General features: G+C 35.3%; 1 protein-coding gene across 4 annotated transcripts in view; it reads right to left on the bottom strand.

Annotated features, from left to right (window-relative positions):
* The window catches only part of LOC149804774 (calcium-independent protein kinase C-like), a 105,899-nt gene that overhangs the window by 30,269 nt on the left and 50,917 nt on the right, over nucleotides 1–24,713 (bottom strand). For all 4 annotated transcript variants that reach the window (XR_016416619.1, XR_016416618.1, XR_016416620.1 and 1 more), the window contains exons 6-11: nucleotides 21,659–21,788; nucleotides 13,238–13,371; nucleotides 9,549–9,621; nucleotides 7,250–7,443; nucleotides 3,225–3,398; nucleotides 270–424 (exon numbers count right to left, since the gene is read on the bottom strand). Coding sequence is in view for 1 of the 4 variants with exons in the window: in XM_089944363.1 (XP_089800489.1) it covers nucleotides 270–424; nucleotides 3,225–3,398; nucleotides 7,250–7,443; nucleotides 9,549–9,621; nucleotides 13,238–13,371; nucleotides 21,659–21,788 (860 nt within the window). In the remaining 3 variants the exon portion in view is untranslated. The remainder of the gene's footprint in view (nucleotides 1–269; nucleotides 425–3,224; nucleotides 3,399–7,249; nucleotides 7,444–9,548; nucleotides 9,622–13,237; nucleotides 13,372–21,658; nucleotides 21,789–24,713) is intronic.

Here is a 24,713-nt window from a genome sequence, read left to right as displayed (position 1 = left end):
CAATAAAATATCTAAGTATGGACACATCTATGATTGGTATTGACCTGTATATAACATGTCTATGACATGTCTGCTGTTGACACTGACCTGTATATATTACCATGTCTATATAGATATGCCTGTAATTGGTACTAACCTGCATATATGTCTTTGCATAGACATGTCAGTGACTGTTTACAATACTATGTCTATGTATAGACATGCCTGTGACTGGTAGTGACCTATATATAAAATGTCTATGTATTGACATCTCTGTGGTTGGTACTGACCTGTATATAATACCATGTCTATGTAGAAACATTAATGCTAGAGTTACTTCAGCAGCATAAAACCTGGCTCTGGGTTCATCAAACTTCCGCGCTCGCTGGATTTGGAACATCAAGTCTCCACCAGTCACATACTCCATCACAAAAAACAGACGGTCCTGCAAAATACATTAACATATTTGTGCATCTTATGGATGAGCTACTAACCTCATGTAATTTGTATCTATTGAAAATATGGCATGCTAACTGTATTGATGACAAATAAGGCATACTAACTGTATCAATAACAAAAAAGACATACCGTACTAACTGTATCGATGAAAATTAAGGCATACTAAATGTATCAATGACAAATAAGGCATACTAACTGTATCAATGACAAATAGGCATACTAACTGTATCGATGACAAATAATGCATACTAACTGTATCGATGACAAATGAGGCATACTAACTTTATTGATGACAAATAATGCATACTAACTGTATCGATGACAAATAAGGCATACTAACTTATCAATGACAAATAAGGCATACTAACTGTATCGATGGCAAATGAGGCATACTAACTGTATCGATGACAAATAAGACATACTAACTGTATCAATGACAAATAAGGCATACTAACTGTATTGATGACAAATAAGGCATACTAACTGTATCGATGACAAATAAGGCATGCTAACTGTATCGATGACAAATAAGGCATACTAACTGTATCAATGACAAATAAGGCATACTAACTGTATCGATAACAAATGAGGCATACTAACTTTATCAATGACAAAAAAGACATACCGTACTAACTGTATCGATGACAAATGAGGCATACTAACTGTATCCATGACAAATGAGGCATACTAACTGTATCCATGACAAATGAGGCATACTAACATTATTGATGACAAAAAATACTAACTGTATCAATGACAAATAAGGCATACTTACTGTATCGATGACAAATAAGGCATACTAACTGTATTGATGACAAATAAGGCATACTAACTGTATCGATGACAAATAAGGCATACTAACTGTATCAATGACATATAAGGTATACTAACTGTATCGATGACAAATAAGGCATACTAACTGTATCGATGACAAATAAGGCATACTTACTGTATCAATGACAAATGAGGCATACTAACTTTATCGATGACAAAAAATACATACTAACTGTATCAATGACAAATAAGGAATACTAACTGATTCAATAGAAAATAAATAATACATTCAGACAATATAGATTCTTGACATGATAATATTTTATTGCCTTCACTGATTGTTATAAAGGGTATTTTGTGATCAAATGTTGGAAAAGAATTACCAGGAATTCAAGGCAAAACCATTTCCAGACCTGCCAACCCTGACAAGTCCATCTCAGTAGGGCAGTTGATTTTTTTCCATAAGATTGACCAGTTTTCAGTAAGGTGTAACAAAATATCAATAACTGCTATTGTAAAGCTGGAAAACTTAATTAAAAGTTCGACACATCGATGATAAATATCATGTTCAACTGAAAAGTTTGTAAAGTACGCGTAGACTTTATTTACCACTAGTACAGTTTCCCTTTCAATTAGCCAAAACAGATCTTTATGAGTCACACCTGTTTTGAGACAGAGAATTTTTGTTTGATTATTCATCTGTACTAGCAATGTTTCAGTTGCAGCAGGTGACCAGTATATTCAAGGCTGAACATTATATTGATACACTGCCATGCCAAAAAGAATAGGCCAGCAGATATTCCTATTCACATATATTAACTTTTCAAGAAAAATGAAAAGTAGTTAGATGCTTATATAATATATGCTGGCATTTTTACTTTGGCATCTCAGTGTATCAATAAAGTTGCACAGTTTGGAAAACATTGGTGATCTGGGGCAAGCAAAAAAACATGAAGTCTTTTAGTGAAAACCCCACACTGATATGACCATGGAATAGTGATATCAACACTTTATAATAGTGATAACATTTTCAAGTGAATAGTGATATCAACACTTTATAATAGTGATAACATTTTCAAGTGAATAGTGTGATATCAACATTTTATAATAGTGATAACATTTTCAAGTGAATAGTGTGATATCAACATTTTATAATAGTGATAACATTTTCAAGTGAATAGTGTGATATCAACATTTTATAATAGTGATAACATTTTCAAGTGAATAGTGATATCAACATTTTATAATAGTGATAACATTTCAAGTGAACAGTGATATCAACATTTTATAATAGTGATAACATTTTCAAGTGAATAGTGATATCAACATTTTATAATAGTGATAACATTTTCAAGTGAATAGTGGTATCAACATTTTATAATAGTCATAACATTTTCAAGTGAATAGTGATATCAACATTTTATAATAGTGATAACATTTTCAATTGAATAGTGATATCAACATTTTCAAGATTGGATGTCTCAGTGACACCATTTTCATTTATAACCAACTAGAGCATGAGATGACCATGTGTATAAAAGGTTCATGTCAATCCTCCAAGTAGTTTAGGAGGAGTGACAATAACAAATTTGTGCTAATGGACAGATGCAAGGACAATGGTCAAAAGGCCATCCCATCAGCTCTTCTGGTCTATGACCCGCTGAGATGTAAAATTTTCTTTTGAAAACAATTTAAAATATCATTATAAACTAAGAACTAAAATTAAATAAATGAATTATCAACTTGAAAAATGAAATGAGTTCTATCACCATACCCATGTTTACAAATTGATATACTAAGGTGCTTTAAAGAAAAAGAACAAATTTTTCCTCAAACTGCAGGTATTATATAAAGCTTAACAAACTATTCACAAGCGAATTTAAATTTAAAAACAAAAGCACAGCAAGGAGCATTTTGATCTGATATTGTATAGAATAGAAATGATGAATGTAAAATAGTACATAATGTGATAGCAAAAGAGAACTGGATCAAGAGGGAAGTAAACAAATTACCTTTGTCTGGAAACAGGAGTGAAGTGCTGTTAAAAATGGATGCTTGGCTGATAATGCCAGAATTCGTTTTTCTGTCATGGTACAATCAACATCATCATCCTGGATAATTACATCCTTCTTTAGTACTTTGACGGCATAAACTTCATCTGTTCCTTTCTTCTCCGCAAGCATTACCTTTACAGATAAAAACCGTGATGTATTTAACAGTTTCAAAGATAATGATGATACTGTAAAATATGTAACAGATTCCCTTAGAAAATCATGAAATACAATTTATTTATGAATCAAAAATTGAATGAGATTTGTTAAAGATGCTTCAGAAACTATTTATAAAGCTGCAAGGATTAGTTAACGTATGTTCAAACAATTAGAAAAGTAGCATACTGCATACTGTATGCAAACTAACTGACCAAAATGCAAAGCTTAATTTTAAAAATACATTCAAAGTATTCCAAAAAGTTTTATTTTAAGCATGTAGTCAAAACAAGTTGGTTTAACTCCCTTGCTGCAATCACATCCAATGTTTAATTATGGAAAATCTGATTTAAAAAAATTCAGCTACTGGGACAAATTCCAGATATTCCATGCATGTTTGAAATTGCAATATTCAATCATGGTGTGGTGATATTAAAATTTTTAAAGAAATAATTGGTGTTTGGGAGGTGCATGGGTGGGGTAGGGGTAGGGGACTAGGTGTCCAGAGGACAAAGCCTCTTCCTTACCCCAAGTGCAAGCAGTCCAGAAAGTATGGTCCAGGTATATGATGTAGAACTCGTGTTAAATGCAGAAACCATTTTTCTTCTTTCAGTCACAGTCACATTGATTCCCCCCCCCCCCGCCAAAAGAGGGTTCTTCCTTACCCCATGTGCATGCCATCCAAAAGTATGGTAACTGTAGATGGTGGAGGACTCAAGATAATGTACAAAAACCATTTTCTAGCAGTCACAGTGACCTTGACATTTGGCCTTTTGACCCCAAAATCAATAGCATTCTGCTTTACCCCAAGTGCAAGCCATCTGCAAAGTTTGTTAAGTTTATATTTATATTTTGAAGAATTCAAGTTATTGTACAGAAACCTTTTTTTCAGTTACAGTGACATTGACCTTTGACATCAAAATCATGTGGGTTCTTTCTTACCCAAGGGGCAAGCCATCCACAAAGTTTGGTAACTATACATGGTGGATAACTCCAGTATTTTGTAGAAACCAGCTTTCTTCCTTCAGTCACCTTGACCTCAGATTTTTTATTTTTACATCAAAATTAATAGGGATTTCCTTACCACAAATGCAAGCAAGCCACAATATTTTGTAACTGTAGATAGTGGAAGATTCATGGTATCATGCAGATGCTAAATTGATAACAGATGGGCAGACAGACATAAGGACACATGAATAACATCAAATGTAATAGGCTCAGCTGTATCAAATTTGCTGCAATGGTCTGAAAATTTAATCAGGTCATGTATATACTGATATGAATATGGGGGCAAAATTTTATTTATCTATGCTGAGCAATTTTTGTGCAATTTTGTTAACATGCTTTCCAAGAAAAATTGACAGACACGACTAATTTAAGATGTACATGTTTGAACTAATGCTAAAACTCAGCAAAATGAATATAAAATAAAAAAGATAAAGGTAAAAAAAATTAAGATGACTCCATGCATACAGTGGGATATGATACTCTTCATGAAGCATAAACAGACACAAGCTGCTCATCAAGACCCCTCAGATAAGGATATAGTTGAAATGATTGAATGTAACATTCATCCATATAAACCCGATACCAATATGTAAATAGTAGATATCGCATGATTAGTGTGAGGACTTGCAACCTGAAAGGTGCAAGTTCAAACCCTGCCCAAACCAGACCAGTTGGATGCTGTCTTGTGTCTCTATGTAGGATACTTAAATCTACTGCACTAAAGAAATAGATACATTTGTACAGGGTCTTTATTTTCAAGTCATTCAAATTTAAAATCAAAGCAACAAATTTGTGGGTTCCGGAATCTTAAGGACTCGTTATCACCTTACCCTATTTAATTCTTGTTGCCTCCACTCATTTAAAGACTAGGACACAGATGAGTCAAACTATCTGGCAGAATGTAAAAGGTATCAAACATGTACATCAGGGCAGCACATATAAATCTTAACATGCTTTTCTTGCAACAGGTGGATCTTCCTTGCCAAAAATTACATTTATTATATGCTAAATTATTTCTCAGTTAATTTTACAGTGTGCGAATCATACAGTATTTGTCCATAATGCATAGCTTCATACTGCATGACAAAGTAGTACTGTGCATTAGGAACTAATCTGATATTAATAAACAATGTAGCAGATGCTTTAGCTTTTGATTTAAAAGATTTGTTTGTAGATGAACTTAATAAGCTGTTTTATCCATTTGAAAGAATAGGTGATAAAGCTAATGATGTGGATGAGTTTATCGAGTCACAAAAGAAACTTTCAACCAAGCAAAGAAATGAATGTGGTATTCACAATGTCCACAACAAACGTGAAACACACAGTATTGAAAATACCATTCTGAACATTTAGACAGTTATTTTGGAGAAATGTTCCCAACTTTTCACAAACAGAATGATACATGCTATGACAAGTGCTCTCTAGGGTCTATACAAAATAGCACAGAAAAGCCTACTGAGACCATGAGCTATCACATAGGAATCAGGGGCATATGATTTTACAAGTCAGTCAAAACACAAAATTGTAGGAAAAAAATGAAGGTTTTGGTAGAAAACTAAGAGCCTCTGAGTCAACAAGCCAAGATGATGAAGTTGTATTTCTGCTGGCTAAATTGGATGTCGTCACACAACAGCTACTTTGCAATTTTCTCCATTTAATTTTTTTGATACAATGATTTGGACTTAAACCTATAGTAGGCTAATGATAGAAACTACACGTGATGGGGTTCCTTCAACAAAGAGCATGCAAGTGATGGCATAAACACATTTTCCTTAGCTGGTAATCAGAATGGGAATAAATATACTAACATTTTTTGCAACCTGAATTTCCTCAAAATGTACTTTTTTCTGCAGATCCGAATGACATGACCCAAAGTCAGGGTTCCAAGACTTGCGCCACAAAATTGTACTGTAATTTTGATTACATTTCCAACAGAAATCACATTCTCCTTACTGTACTCAAAACGAAATGAATGTGATATTCCATAGTCTTGTTGATAATTTCAATTAGAGAATTAATATTTTCCCACATTATGGTTCCAAACAATCAATGACAGAACAAAAGAGAGGTGCAGCTGTTTCAAGGTGGGGCTGTCCAATGTTCAAATCATGTGTACATCATACAGAATTGACTTGTCCAAAAAATCAAGTCCATCACAAGCAGAAAAACAAAATCCATCCATCCAGACCAATTGGGAAAGTTGTTTCAATGCACATTCATTCACAATATGACTCTAAATTTCAATTTTATGTTCAGAATGCGACCAAGTTCCAAGATCGCTGGGTGGTGCTATGTGTGCATTAATACTGTTACAGTACATCAATTAATCTAGGTTGTGCATTTATCCTGGAATACAGTGTAAATTCAATTACTTTGTTTCCTGCAGTGTATTCTTTTATTATGAAGCCTTAAGTAGGAAAATAAAAGGAGTATATAATAAAAAAAAGTAATTGCATTTGTATGAGAAAAAATGAACTCATTTTTAGGGGACTAACATTAAACTCCCAAGGTCATGCAGTAGTACTCAAAAAAACTCATTCATATTTTCCCATACTAATACAGTAACCTATAATTATGAAGTCCAACCAAGTTTGGTTTTGTGAAGAAATACATTGCTTCACTAAGTTATACATGGTTTGTTTTCTTGGCATTTACTATCAAATTTATATTGTACTAAAGTGAGCAGAGTGTTTGCCCAGGAAACAAACCATGACAGCTGATCCACTGGAGGTAACTGAACCTGCACCATTTTGATGACAATTTCAGTGTAGTAACCACTGAGCTACTGTGACTCCCTGAGTCATTTCCTCAGTCATACTTACTTTTCCAAAACTGCCTTTTCCTAGAACCTTGATGAAATTGAAATCGCAAAGAGAATATCTTTCCCTTCTTTTCCCTGTCCTATCCTGAGAGGGGCTGCGTGCACGCGAGGTTTCTCTGTCATCTTTTGTGTCCACCATCAAACTGTGGTGGTAACCCAACCCTTTCAGTTCTGAATTCTCATCAGCATCAGAATCTGTAATCAGTGATGAAGGTACCAAAGAAAATAAAGGATTGTTTACCAAAATCAACATAATTTGTCTCCAATGAAAATTATCATTTAATTTAAAAGTTCACTTAAATGTTTTGACCAGTCAGTCATCTTTTTCAGTCTCTGAGACGATTCAGAGTGGATGTAACTCTAATTAGCTCAATTTCAATACTTGGCAGAAGAATGGAAATGATGTTCTACTGTCCAAAAAAGAATTTCCAGAAATTCAAGACCATTTCTTCCCTTTAATTACTCAGTGTTAAAACCAACTCTGATAATCTTGTGCAGTATGATTTTCAAATCAGCCTCTGTGGCAGCCATATTGGATGTATTATAGGCACCATTTCTGTTTAGGGCAAACTGGACACCATTAGAAGACTTTTGATGAAAACCCCCTGGTTGATGACCATCCATTCTGGAGAATTAGTGACAAAATTTTCAATGTGTTCTTTGCAGCAGCCATATCTGAGGTCAGACTGGCACAGTTTTCATTCAGGACCTGAGGTCAGACTGGCACAGTTTTCATTCAGGACCTACTACATATTATAATTAGTCTACTGGTAAAAAAAACCCTGGTCAAATCTGACATTCCATTAAGAGGAATAACAATAACAAAATTTTCAAGATCATGCCATGGTGGCCATACTGGACATCAGATGGGCACTTTTTCAAACAGGATCAACCAGACAAAAATATCTACTGGTCACAACCCAATGTTAATATGGCTTGCCATCTATGATCCCCACAGTGGCACCCACATTGGATATCAGTTCAGTGCAAATTTTATTCAAAACTAAAGTCTTCCACTTAAAAGCCCATGTTCATGTGACTTTCTGTTTAGGAGAGGTACCAATAACAAGAATTTTGAGATGGCAACTGTGGTTGCCATATTGGGTATCAGATTGGAATGACCTACATTTTAGGAACACCTAGACTAGATATCATATGAAGTTGTTTGGTGAAGGTACAATATTGATATGACCAGCCATCTGATTAGCATTATTTGTATTTATGACCAACTAGATATTACGAGCATTTCACAGTGAAAACTACATGCTGATATGACCATTCATTCTGTAGCATTAACAAGATTTTCAAGATTGCCACTGAGGTGGCCATGTTGGACATCTGAGCAGGACCATTTTCATTTAGGACAAACTGGACATCATAAAAAGGACATTTACTAAATATTTCATGTTAATACAATCATCTATTCAGTAGGGGTAGCAATAACAAGATTTTCAATATGGCCATTGTGGCAGTGATATTGGATATGAAAGTGGCACTCAGTTCATTCAGTTATAACCCCATGCTGATATTACAATCCATTCAGGATGAGTTGCCGAAACAAGATTTCAATTATGGCTGCTTTGACTATCCATTTAGGAATAGTAGCAATAACACAATTTTCAAGATGGCTGCTGTGGTGGACATACTGGATGTCAGATTGGCAATTTCATTTAGGGCCACTAGACAATATAAAGGGACTTCTAACGAAAACCACATGACTTTTTGTTCAGGAGGATTAGTGGTAACAGTGCTTTCAGGGTGAATGTCATAGTGGCTATACTGAATGTCAGATCAGCACCAGTATCATTTAGGACCAAAAAGACATCATAAGAAATTGTGAAAACAGACTCATGTTGATATGACGAGAATATCAAGATGGCTACTGCACACATAATGGATGTCCAGGTGGCACCATCATCATTTACAAACAAACAGAATGTGTGTGTAAAGTTTTATGGGAATCTTCCAAGTTGTTTATGACCAGTAGCAATAACAAACTTGTGCTAATGGAAGGACAGATGACAAATAACAGACAATCCCATAAACTCATCTCGTCTATGACCATTAGAGCTATATAAAAAATGCATCACAGATTTTGGTTCCTGAATCAACACAGCTTATAGAACGTGTACAAATTTGAACAACTCAAAGGTACCAAAGAGTTGTGTTGTTAATGACATGAGTTTATCTGATACTGAAGAGTTGTGTTGTTAATGACATGAGTCTATCTGATACTTAAGAGTTGTGTTGTTAATGACGCGAGTTTGATACTGAAAGCATAAATATCATAAATAACTCACCTGGTATCATAGAAATTGGAGATGATACATCATGCGTAGGTTTATTCACTTGTTCATGCTCACTAATTGATGGCTATAAAGGAAAAGGAACAGAATTATTGATAATAATGATGACTAAAAGACTACATTTTTACTTTCACAAAAATGCAAGTTTTTTACATCTGAAAGGAAGGGTACAATGAAAATAGATTATATCATGTATGTATACCATACAAACTGGAACTAATGCATATACTCGCTTATAAGACAAGTCCAACTGCAAACTGCTCAGACCCAGATCTGCCATCATTAATCACAGGCAGATCTGGGTCTGTCAAACTTGTTAGGAGTAATCAGTCGCATAAACAACACTGAACCTGATCTGCAGATGCATTATGCTACAGCAGGTCAGCAGCATTGATGTTTGCAGTTTTACTCCACTTATGAGCAAGTATAAACGGTACTTATATTAAAATCAAGACTGCAGCAGAATGATATGTCTTGACTGCCACTCCATCATGACATAATCTGCAAAACAAAGTCAGTCAAGCAAGAAATGATGATCACTGAAATCTACTTGCACCTGAGGTGAGAAGCATCCATTACAAAGTCAGACAAGCAAGAAATGATAATCACTGAGCACCCATTAGGATACATACACCCATTAAGTATCATAAATGTATATGTAAGAGTGTCAGAAAATGAGCTAAATACAAACTGAATGTTATCACTGTAAGATAGTTCACTGTGACCTCCTTTTCCATTAGATGTTAAGTACCCTCCATGCTGCATATAATCATTAAATGTTTATCATGACTGTATGTACAAGTGTCAGAGAAGCTGGACTTGGTGCAAAACATTGACACCTATACCAATAACAATGCCACTGGAAAAGTTATACCTATGGCTACTCTATGTTTCACATGTGACAAAAGAACCTCTATGCCAAGCTAAAAAGATTTATGCACTGTTCTTTACTAACTGAGACAATCCTAAGTATGGTTGTCACTTGAGAGGCTGTCCCAAATCGGCCTGTATATAAAGGTGGTGGTCACCCTTAGCTCTGTCCAAAATGAGCTTATATATACAGGCAGTAGTCACAATAATGGGCCTTTATGTACAGGTAGTGGTCATGCTAGGGAAAGTCAAAAATGGGTGTTTATATACAGGTAGTGTTCACTCTAGGGACAGTAAAAAATGGGTGTTTATATACAGGTAGTGTTCACTCCAGGGAGGACTGTGAAAAATGGGTGTTTATATACAGGCAGTGTTCACTCTAGGGACTGTCAAAAATAGGTCTTTACACACAGGTAGTGGTCACGGTAAATGGCTGTCCAAAATGGTCTTTATATACATGCAGTGGTCACCTAAAGTGGCTGTTCAATTGGGTCTTTACAGACAGGTAGTGGTCACTTTAAGGGGCTGTCCAAAATGGGCCTTTATAGATAGTGGTAACCCTAAGGGCAATCCAAAATGGGCTTGACATATATGGTCATCAAAGGGGAAAGTTCAAAATAAGCCTTTATATACATGCAGTGGTCATTCTAGGGGCTGTCTAAAATTAAACCTTTATACACAGGTTATAGTTGTTGTTGATGTTATTGTAGGGTTTAACACCATTTTTCAGCACTCAATAGGCTATACATGGCGGCCAGTATTAATGGTGTAGGAAGAACCCGGAAAACCCCGGAAAGAACCACCGACCTTCGAGAAGCTACTGGCAAGCTTTTTCACATACCCACATTGGCCGAATCTGAGACTCAAACCTATGCAGACAGAGGTGAGATGGCAGTGATCTGTAACAGAGTGCGCTTTAGACCACTCGGCCACTTGAGGCCCCACTATACACAGGTAATGGACACCCTATAGAAGGTCTAAATAGACCTTGATATACAGGTAATGGTCACCCTAAGGGCTTTCTGAAATGGGCCTGTACATATATGGTCACCTTAGAGCGGGTGCTATCTAAATTGGGAGACACAGAAAAATACAGAATATAACTGTCAATAACATTTAAAAAGTAATTTATTCCATCTGTCTGGATTGCAAACATCATAGTGATATGAGTGAAAAAAAATTAATGCTACATTAAAAATCCAAAATCACATCACACACCATCTGTCTGGAATCAATTAATTTAAATTAATATCATAGATCACAAAGATTTCAAGATATAATTCTTAGTATACATATTTTTGTCATCACTGAGAACATATACTTTCTCATTAGTTCTTCAAAACCAAATACATTAGAATTTACAAACACAGTAGTGGCACCGTTTCTTCTTTGAATGCTTAACAGTAAACAAAAAATATTGTTAAAAGAAGAAACTAATTTGATACAATAACTAGATTTTGTCCATAGTGGTGTGCAATACAATGTGCAACAACAAGATCTGAATAAACTAATTTTGACACTCCAAGAATAATTTATAAATTTTAAAAAAAGCATGTTTGTTCTAGTACACAAAAATCTTTAACATCTCACTGTATCTGCATCATCCAACAGATTGGTTTTTACACTATGACCCAAATAAGTATAAATATTGTCATATGCAAGAGCAAGACCATTAAGAAAAAGAGAAGGATTTGGTGATAATTTAAATGGTATGGACCAAATATCTGGCATACTGGTGTATTATATATGAAACTGTTCTCAAATGTATAACTTTCAAACGTCTTTGCTAGTTTCTTTAAACCTGCAACAAAAGGAGTTATCAATGACATATCCACAAAACTAAATCGTCAAGAAATAAACCATTTTGGTTGCAAATGTATTCCCAAGTGACAACGACCCAACTTGTGATTTAAATCTATGTATATATTAAATTAAATAAAAAGTTAAAAAAGAACACCTTGCTGCCTCATTTCATTGGTCACATGGAAGAAACTGAATACTGCATGTCCCCTAAGCATATAGTACAATTGTTTATCATAACAGTTACCTATGTATATAGTACAACTGTTTATCATAACAGTTACCTATGCATATAGTACAACTGTTTATCATAACAGTTACCTATGCATATAGTACAATTGTTTGTCACAGCAGTTACCTACGCATATAGTATAATTGTTTGTCATAACAGTTACCTACGCATATAGTATAATTGTTTGTCATAGCAGTTACCTACGCATATAGTACAATTGTTTGTCATAGCAGTTACCTACACATATAGTATAATTGTTTGTCATAACAGTTACCTAAACATATAGTACAATTGTTTGTCATAACAGTTAGCTAGTGTATTGATTATACAGATGGGTATTTTTCAGGAACTTTTTAAAAAGTATCAAAAATTAACCCTATCAAATGTCAGACCAGAAAAATACACAAGCCCTACTACTTAAATTCTTAAACATTTTTGTATATGTATTTCTTTTGTTCTTTCTATTGATTAAAGTGCATACATCTTACAAAATCTTGCCCAGCGATTTAAGTTTTGGACAAACGTATAGGTACGTCAGACAAGTAAATTTTCTGAAACTACTTTGTTTTAGACATGTGGATGAAAACTAGTTTGATTAACTTTAATTGGGGATATCATCAGTGGATTTATCCACTTGAAATAACAAATCTCCATAAGAAATATACCTACTCAATTATATTATTTCATAACTTGAATTACTGAAATAAGTAACATCAGCCAAATGATCAGATTGTAACAAGTCATGTGGAAAAGTATGCATTGCAACAAACCCTTCCATTACCTTTTTCTTCCTCTGTGAGAGCTTGTCCCCAGTGATTCCCATCTCCTGAAGTACCTGTGCCATGTCTCGCGTATTTATACCACAGTTGTTTGCTACATTCTTTTGGCAACGCTTGTGAACATTCATCTTGCAAGCTGCAATAAAATTATACAAACGTTAATCCTGTGACATTATCAGTGAAGAATACAAGAACAAAACTGGTACTTTAGAGAAGAATAAAAAATGAATGCAAGGGAAATATTGCATGAAACGGGTTTTACTGCATTATGAAATCAATCCAAATTAAAGATTTTTTCTTTCTTTTCTTTCACATTTATGACTTGATACAAATCTGACCCAACAGGAAATTCTGAGAAATGCAATGTCTCATCTGCTTCACTGATACAGTAAACAATCTAAAAATGTCTCACACCTAGGCTATTGCAACCAGAGTTTACTTTCTGTGGGTGCTACATAAAGGTGAATGTAGAGATTTCATGACCATATGTACAACCTAAGTCTGGGACTCGAGAAACTAAGCCACATAAAATGCAAGAATAATTATGCTCAATGGAGGATGATCATTTATACCTACATGTACCTTTTGCCACATCTTTGTTAGCCAACTTTCATTGATCCACGTTGTTACCAATGCTGATGTGGAATGAAGTGGTCCTTGGCTACAGAAGATACTACTGATCATGGTGATTTTGTAAATGAACATGTATAACAAATTTAATGACTATATACAACAGTACCTGTGCTCACCTGACCTTGAAAAGCATGCCAATGTGACCTACTTTAGCCAACAGTAGTACCCTTAAAAAAGAATGCACTATTTTGTGATAATGTGTTAAAACAGGCCAGTGATCAACCGGAATGTTCTGATGTAACCATCTACATACACAAGAGTGTGTCTAATATACTTGGAATATATACTTGGAATAGTCTGATGTAATCAAGTATTTACCCAAGAGTGTGTCTGGTATACTTGGAATTGTCTGATGTAATCAAGTATATACCAAGAGTGTGTATGGTATACTTGGAATTGTCTGATGTAATTATATACATACCCAAGAGTGTGTCTGGTATACTTGGAATTGTCTGATGTAATCAATTATATACCCAATAGTGTGTATGGTATACTTGGAATTATCTGATGTAATTATCTACACACCCAAGAGTGTGTCTGTTATACTTGGAATTATCTGATGTAATCAATTATATACACAAAAGTGTGTATGGTATACTTGGAATTATCTGATGTAATCAATTATATACACAAAAGTGTATATGGTATACTTGGAATTATCTGATGTAATCAATTATATACACAAAAGTGTGTATGGTATACTTGGAATTGTCTGATGTAATTATCTACATACCCAAGAGTGTCTGGTATACTTGGAATTGTCTGATGTAATCAATTATATACACAAAAGTGTGTATGGTATACTTGGAATTGTCTGATGTAATCAATTATATACCCAATAGTGTGTATGGTATACTTGGAATTGTCTGATGTAATTATCTACATACCCAAGAGTGTGTCTGTTATACTTGGAATTGTCTGATGTAATCAATTATATACACAAAAGTGTGTATGGTACACTTGGAATTATCTGATGTAATCAATTATATACACAAAAGTGAGTATGGTATACTTGGAATTGTCTGATGTAATTATCTACATACCCAAGAGTGTGTCTGGTATACTTGGAATTATCTGATGTAATCAATTATATACCCAATAGTGTGTACGGTATACTTGGAATTGTCTGATGTAATCAATTATATACCCAATAGTGTGTATGGTATACTTGGAATTGTCTGATGTAATTATCTACATACCCAAGAGTGTGTCTGGTATACTTGGAATTATCTGATGTAATCAATTATATACACAAAAGTGTATATGGTATACTTGGAATTGTCTGATGTAATTAATTATATACCCAATAGTGTGTATGGTATACTTGGAATTATCTGATGTAATCAATTATATACCCAAGAGTGTGTCTGGTATACTTGGAATTGTCTGATGTAATTATCTATATACCCAAGAGTGTGTCTGGTATACTTTGCCGTGCAATTATCATTACTGGATACATCTAACAACAATGTTTGAAAACTATTTTTGCTTGCATGTAACCCTTAACATAACCTGCCTGCCAACAACAATATCTGCTGATACTATCAAATCCATGTCTGACATAAGAAGGATGCTCAAGAGGCAGATAGGATCAACATAATGGAAGCAAATGATTTTCTTTTTCAATCCCTCATTTTCCTTCAAACCTGCTAGTTTGCACAATTCAATGACCCCACCCCCGCCACCATGCCTGCACTAAAAGCTGAATGAGGATATATCACCGATTAACCTCCAAATAAATGCACAGGCAGTGGTAGAGGAAATGATATCATCAATAACAACAATCATCATTTTGTGGATGCGGTTTTGTTTGCTGGAAACATCTTTTTGTCATAGCTAATCTCTCTTCTCTGAGAGTATGAATGATTGTCCAATATTGTTGATCTACTTACATCATTTATTCATGGTACACCATTTTTCTATTAGAGTCAAACTTTCTTGTACATGTACTAAGTTAAGAAAGACAGTCCAACAAGGAAGTATTCTTAAATTTCAAAATATAAGAAGTCCTTAAAAAAACCCTGTATAAAACAAAATAAATCTACTCTAGTGTTACCTAACTACCATGAGTTCATATTAATTCATAGGTTACCAAATTGAAAAATTCTGACAACAAATTAAATTTTGAGAGTAAACATTACAAGAAGTTGGTTAACAGTACATATGGATTTACTTCCCTGTATGTCTTAATTCACATTCTAAAATGACAACCATCATTAGTCATTTGTAGTGTTCACAATTTATAAACAAAATATGATCAATGATCTACGAAGACTTCTCAATCAGTGGTACGACTATAAGCTGAAGTGAGAACAAGTGACCATTCTTTGCAACACCAAGAAAACTGACACCCACAAAATAAACGAATTAACAACATTTTATTTATTGTTTAATGTTATACTACAATACAGTTTGGGTCCCCTAGTGCCCGAGTGGTCTAAAGCGCTCTCTGTCACGGATCACTGCCATCTCACTTCTGTCTGCGTGGGTTCGAGTCTTGGGCTCGGCCAATGTGGATATGTGAGAAAGCTTGCTGGTTAGCTTCTCGTGGGTCGGTGGTTCTTTCCAGGGTTTTCCCGGGTTCTTCCTCCACCATTAAAACTGGTTGCCATGTACAGCCTATCTTGTGCTGAAAGATGGCGTTAAACCCCATAACAACAACAACAACAACAATACAGTTTTGAAAACCACCAAATAAGTAGGTTGCACCTACTGTAGCATGCTTACCTTACAAATTCTAACAAATCTGATTGGATTACTGGTTTATCAAAGGTAACAATTCCTGAATTTAAAAAAAATGAAACAAACTAAACAAACCATAATTTCTACAAACTAAAATGAGGCAAAATTAATGTCTGGTTCTCAGCACCTAATACAATGGAAGCTGTTTCTTTAGAATTCCTATGGAAAGCTAAACAAAAAGTGTGGTCTGAATATAGGTGGTCATTTAATTGAGGTTTCTGAGGCAGCAAAAGTATCAATTATAAAATTTTGAGAAAAGCCAAGAAAGCATGCAATATACTTCATAGTGACCTACTTTTGGATTCATGGTGTCACACATATCACAGACTATCAACATTAAGGTACACAACTTTGCCATTAAGATTTCTTTAGAAATCATCCTAAAGGCATACCTCAAGGCTGTGGATGCATGAAATGTTGACCACAGTGACATACTTTTGATGTGATGATGAAGTGCTCAGTATAATATATTCATAGACAAAAGCACATGGTTATATAATCAGAGTTGTTTGAAACGTTGGTAGGATTGTATGAAACAATGATCACATGCCTATGGTAAAAGAAGTCACTGAAGCATAAAATGTAGCATGGTGACATACTTTTGGCATCACATCTTAGTGTTGTACAGTTTGGACCCATGAAATAAACTACAAGAGTCTGTCAGTGAGACAGGGGTCACGCTACCAGGCGAAGTGGGGGGCTAAGCAGTGTCCTCCAAAATTTAACCAATTCCATTATTATTGAGGGACCGAGACACATATGTCCACTTGATAACATTTATTATGGGCAATGTAAAAATTGTTGGTGGTCTCTGAAAGAAAATAAAAACTGGCCTTAAGGTAACAAGATAACAGGGTTTAAACCTATGATCTGGACAGCAAAAGAAGAGTACAATTTTAGTTTCATAATATTCATAATAAAATGGTAATAAAAACAAGTAAAAACTTCAGCAAATAATTGTCCTTTGAAGGGACTAGTGCTCTGATGGGCAAAAAGAATTTTCTTGAACTCAAGACAAGACCATTTCTTCGATTTTAATGTTGAATGTTGAAACCATCTCTGATATTCTACAGCAATGACATTATTTTTGAATCAGCTGATGTGGTAGGCATATTGGATATCAGATTGGTACCACTTACATTCAGAACAAAGACATAATTTGAAGTCTTTTAGTAAAGCCCCATGTCATGATGATCATCCATTTAGGACTATGACTATACCCCATGATGATATGACTATACCCAGGATGATATGACTATACCCCATGATGATGTGACTATACTCCATGATGAATGACTATACCCCATGATATGACTATACCCCATGATGATATGACTATACCCCATGATGATATAACTATACCCCAGGATGATATGACTATACCCCATGATGATATAACTATACCCCAGGATGATATGACTATACCCCATGATGATGTGACTATACCCCAGGATGATATGACTATACCCCATGATGATGTGACTATACTCCATGATGATATGACTATACCCCATGATGATATAACTATACCCCAGGATGATATGACTATACCCCATGATGATGTGACTATACCCCAGGATGATATGACTATACCCCATGATGATATAACTATACCCCAGGATGATATGACTATACCCCATGATGATATAACTATACCCCAGGATGATATGACTATACCCCATGATGATGTGACTATACCCCAGGATGATATGACTATACCCCATGATGATGTGACTATACTCCATGATGATATGACTATACCCCATGATGATATAACTATACCCCAGGATGATATGACTATACCCCATGATGATGTGACTATACTCCATGATGATATGACTATATCCCAGGATGATATAACTATACCCCAGGATGATATGACTATACCCCATGATGATATAACTATACCCCAGGATGATATGACTATACCCCATGATGATATAACTATACCCCAGGATGATATGACTATACCCCATGATGATGTGACTATACTCCATGATGATAAGACTATACCCCATGATGATATAACTATACCCCAGGATGATATGACTATACCCCATGATGATGTGACTATACCCCAGGATGATATGACTATACCCCATGATGATGTGACTATACCCCATGATGATATGACTATACCCCATGATGATATAACTATACCCCAGGATGATATGACTATACCCCATGATGATGTGACTATACCCCAGGATGATATGACTATACCCCATGATGATGTGACTATACTCCATGATGAATGACTATACCCCATGATATGACTATACCCCATGATGTGACTATACCCCATGACATGACTATACCCCATGATATGACTATACCCCGGGATGATATGACTATACCCCAGGAAGATATGACTATACCCCATGATGATATGACTATACTCCAGGATGATATGACTATACCCCATGATGATATGACTATACCCCATGATATGACTATACCGAATAATGATATGACTATACCCCATGATGTTATGACTATACCCCATGATGATATGACTATGCCCCATAATATGACTATACCCCATAATGATATGACTATACCCCATGATGTTATGACTATACCCCATGATGATATGACTATGCCCCATGATATGACTATATCCCATAATGATATGACTATACCCCATGATGTTATGACTATACTCCAGGATGATATGACTATGCCCCATGATATGACTATATCCCATAATGATATGACTATACCCCATGATGTTATGACTATACCCCATGATGTGACTATACCCCAGGATGATGTGACTATACCCCAGGATGATATGACTATACCCCAGGATGATATGACTATACCCCATGATGATATGACTATGCCCCATGATATGACTATACCCCATGATGTTATGACTATACCATATGATGATATGACTATGCCCCATGATATGACTATATCCCATAATGATATGACTATACCCCATGATGTTATGACTATACCCCATGATGATATGACTATGCCCCATAATATGACTATACCCCATAATGATATGACTATACCCCATGATGTTATGACTATACCCCATGATGATATGACTATGCCCCATGATATGACTATATCCCATAATGATATGACTATACCCATGATGTTATGACTATACTCCAGGATGATATGACTATGCCCCATGATATGACTATATCCCATAATGATATGACTATACCCCATGATGTTATGACTATACCCCATGATGATATGACTATGCCCCATAATATGACTATATCCCATAATGTTATGACTATACCCCATGATGATATGACTATGCCCCATAATATTACTATATCCCATAATGATATGACTATACCCCATAATGTTATGACTATACTCCAGGATGATATGACTATACCCCATGATGTTATGACTATATCCCATAATGATATGACTATACCCCATGATGTTATGACTATATCCCATAATGATATGACTATACCCCATGATGATGTGAGTATACTGCATGATGATATGACTATCAAATCATGAGGAGCGGTGATAAGATTTCCAAGATGGCTCCTATGATGACTATGTTGAATGTCTGAGCAACATCATGTTCATTTATGACCAACTGTACCAGGAATTAATGTATATGTAAAGTTTAAGAGCAATCCTCCAAGTGGCAGGAAAAGTAATAACACATTTGTGCTAATGGACAGAAAAATAAAGGCCACAGTAGAAAAAAGGTAATCATAATAGTCCTTCTGGTCCATGACAAGAGGTACTAAAACTGGCTGGAGAATACTTATAAACACACAAAAGTGAAAATGCTTATAAACACAAAGAAGTGAAAATGAAATGCAAGTTCTTGGACAGATATATAACCAAAACTTTAAACACAAACTTTAGCTTGCAATCTTAAATGCAAAACTTAAATCACAAGAAATTTTCCATGATTGCAAAAGATGAGTCCTTCAAAAAATCTACACGATGTAATAAATTTCCAGGAATCCATTATATGATTGTTTCTTCAATTCAAAACTGCCATGTGTTGGAACTGATATTCTTAATTGATAACAAGCTTTCCAAATGTATATCTGCTGCAATATCAGTACCAATTTAATTACGAACAACAAACATCATAAGAAGTCTTTTGGTAAAAACACAATGTAAATGGTCATCTGTTAAGTTCAATAGAGATACAAACTTTTCATGATGTCAGACAAGCATCATTTTCATTTAGGACCAACTAGACACTGTAAGAAGACTTCAGGTGAAAACCCCATGTCAATATGACTTTTTGTTGAGGAGATGTGGTGACAGCAAGAATTACAAGATCACTGCCATAGAGGCCATACAGCACAAATTTCATCTAGGACCAACTAGACATCATTAGAAGTATTCTGACATAAACACCACATCAATCTGACCATCAACCCAGAAGTAGTAGCGATAGTGGCCATACTGGAAGTCCAAGCAGCACCAAAGTTTTGAATTAGGCCTGGCACGTGATTTTAGATACACTGACGTTCCTATGGGCAATAAACAAAACTTTAAATACAAACCTCAAATGCAAACTTTTAACCTAAAAAACATTTCCTCAAAATTGCACACAAAAAAACCCAATAAAACTGGGTAAATAGGTATTCAAAGCCAGGCCAAACACAAAACAATGAAAATGCAAAGTTCTTTCTTAAGAGTCATAATCAAAACCGTGAACATAAAACTTAAACCTCCCTTCTAGACCTGCTAATGCCAACATTAATGGTGCTGGGGTCATAGCACAAGCGTTCCAATACTTCATACTGGCAAGCCAATAAATCGCTACAAGTGTTAAATGGGTTGCAGCACAAATCCCTCCCCAAATTGCAATTTTGTAAACGAAATCTTGAAAAAATGTAATACAATAGGACACAAAATATTTGTACACAAGCAGTCAATTTGAAACTTCAAGCTCAATCAGAAGTTCTACATAAACTTGTACTCGGATCTACTTTTGTCAAATAATTGTACACTTTAAAACCATAAACTTAACTGTACTTTCATCAATACGACATTTGTTTTCTACGCATCAGGACTTGTATATAACTCACCTTCACACTGAATACCTTGTCGAATGAGCCCATAGAGCAGTGAACCACAGTGGTCACAGAATGTGGGCCTCTTGTAGCTGTGTACTTGGAATCGATGTGGTACATTGATGTTAAACCTAGGGCCTGTCACCTGAAAATGAAGAATGCACAAGAAACATAAAAATTCCTATTCATCTTAATAATAAATGCACCAGCAATCTGCATGTGCATTACGCACAAAGCACATGAAAAATGGGTGGTGATACACTTGCTACAAAAGGTCTGGTTTGTAAAATGACTTCACCAGGAATTTTTGTAAACAACATAAGCTTTCCCACAAGTACTGTTTTAGGTGCAATTAGAGTAGAGGGAACAGGGTATGATGCTGTTGCTCCTACTCAGAATGGCACAATATGCTACCCCAAAGTTGAAGGGTGTGACACACTATCCAGGATGTGACGAGTATAATGCTTCTCTTCCACTGCTGGAGGAAGCAACAAGCTACTCTGAAAGTAATCTGTTCAATGCTCTCCTCAAACATTCAGTCCCTCCTGGGGGGCCTCACCTGCCTCCAAAAGAACTGGTCCCATAATTTTCTGCAACATGGAGTGCTTTCTAACCTTAAAAGCTAATCATCTTATAGTGAGACCCTTTGGGGGTTTGCAAGAGAAAAAATGAATATTCTATATCTATGTTTAGAATCAGCTTGATTCCAAATTTTAGTGGAACATAATGCAAAATGATTTATCCATGTGCATTCTGAACAAGCCAAGAAGAAAACAATGACTAAAATGACATGTTATAAAATGTCACACATGAACTCATCTGTTGTTTATATGGTGTGTGATACATATGGTGTGTGATACATATATATACAATGTTGCATACACAAGGTAAACCATGGAAACTTACCTGTATTTTCTATATTGTAAAGAAAGATGATCAGCTGTTAAACATTAATTAAAAAACAAAAGCAAACACACACACAATATCAATTATCAACATATAAAGATGAAAAAAAGCCAAATTTGGTGTTTAGACAATTATATAAGAAAACAGAATACATAATTCCTGCTATATTAGGGTAAGGCATGCATAATTTCCTTAACACAGAAGACTTACCCATTGCAAGTTGTAACTGATAATGAATATGAGTTTACCCTAATCCCTAAGCAGTTTAATACAGCATAGTAACCTAAGAGGTCACACTAAGAACAATTTTCTGAAAGAGAGGAAAATTTAACATCAAAATATATGTAATGGTGCCAATTTTTAAAAATTGTTTTGTCACAGCACATACTGTAGTTGTCAGCATGACATGTAACCATTTAAGATATAGGCTACTGCTGCCTGCGAATAATGAAATATGCTCTGTTTGAGGGTATGATTGAATTTTAATTAGACCCTGCTAGGATAATGGTCCAACAGAGATGGTAAAGTTTTTGGCAGTTCGAGAAAGTTATTCTAGATTTGCTAAGCTAAATGGCATGGTGGGGGTGTTTCCCTGATGAAATTCAATGTTTTAAGTAATTTCACTTGCAAAATTCATCAGTTCAAGATTTTCTGCAAAAAGGGAATGTCTGAGGGGCTCCAAGAAAATTAACAAGTAAGTTTTCTCATTAAATAAATTGTCCAAGGGATGGGGGTGGGGGTCATGAAGAATTTGAGAGGCCTTGGAACCAGTCATTGAGTTGGCTGCATAGAAAGAGCGAGTCTCAAAAGGGCACAAAGGTAAAGTTACAATTAAGTTGTGCATTCTCTTAACCAAAATAATCTGCATGTGTCAACTGACATCATTCAGCAGTAATTTACAGTCAACAATGGGATGTAACTGTTCATCTAAGTGGTCCAGTTATGTCATGATTCCAGTTAGGAATGTGAGTAGCTGCTAGAGAAACATTAATTTTATGTTAACAGGACCATGTATCATTTTCAGGTTGCAAAATGACTACAATAGTTTAGTTCTGTTGAATTACAAAAAAATAATATCTGATGTATAAAGAGTGGGATACTGTTTGATCCCAGGAGAAGAAAACCTGAGAAATATTTAGGTTGTGTTTTATATTTATTTGAAGGAGAGAGAATAGCCCCATACCTGTGCTACAGAGAGAGAGAGAGTGTGAGTGTGTGTGTGTGTGTGTGTGTGTGTGTGTGTGTGTGTGATTTGGATTTTTAACATAGCTTTAACAATTTTTCAGTCTTAGCACAATGATGTCTGCAGTGTGGCAGTTTATAATTATGTCTAGCACTAGGATATCATGTTGCAGACATGTAACATGATGTCCCACTCAGTCCCATTATCCTGACACCGGCCAACCAGCCCTAATATTAACATCTTAATGCTGATTGCCTAGCAAGGCAGCTGTTAGTACCATTTCTTTTAAAAGTCTTTGGTATGACTTGGCTGGTGTTTGAACCCGTGACCAACCGCATCCAAGGCAGACACTCAAATGATTAACTAGGCCACCAGAGATAGAGAGAGAGTGAGAGAAATAAGGCAATGCTGACCTGTCAGTCACCAACAGTGATTTGGAAAGGACCAGAAGCAACCATGTTATGCTAACATTCCAATAGTGATTTGGAAAGGACCAGAAGCAACCATGTCGTGCTAACATTCCAACAGTAATTTGGAAAGGACCAGAAGCAACCAAGTTATGCTAACATTCCAACAGTGATTTGGAAAGGACCAGAAGCAACCAAGTTATGCTAACATTCTGGCAATTTGAGTTTGATCATTCACTCGAGTCAATATTTTACTGGTTTAACAGAACAGCTAATTGCGTTTTGCATAAATTTTGTAATTCTATTTCTAAGAGAAAGTGTTATCATTTAACCCTTTAAGCTCCGATCCCGTCTGTAGGCGTGATCCGGTTTCTGCATTCAATGGCCGATCCCGTCTCCAAGCGTGATGAATGTGTGTTAGATTCAACGTCTCTGATTGGTTAGAAATGGGTTTATTCCAAGAACTAACAACTATTAAACCAATCAGAAATGATTTTACTTTCATTTGCGGAAATTTGAATTGTTCAGAAGCTAAGGGCTCCTGTTTTGAAAACGGTTTAACTACACGTGTTCT

This window comes from Sinohyriopsis cumingii, chromosome 2 (assembly GCF_028554795.1).
Source record: "Sinohyriopsis cumingii isolate HCF-2022 chromosome 2, ASM2855479v2, whole genome shotgun sequence".
Lineage (NCBI taxonomy): Eukaryota > Metazoa > Mollusca > Bivalvia > Unionida > Unionidae > Sinohyriopsis > Sinohyriopsis cumingii.
The sequence above is the reverse complement of the archived record's forward strand: the minus strand, read 5'-3'. Positions and strand labels throughout refer to the sequence as shown.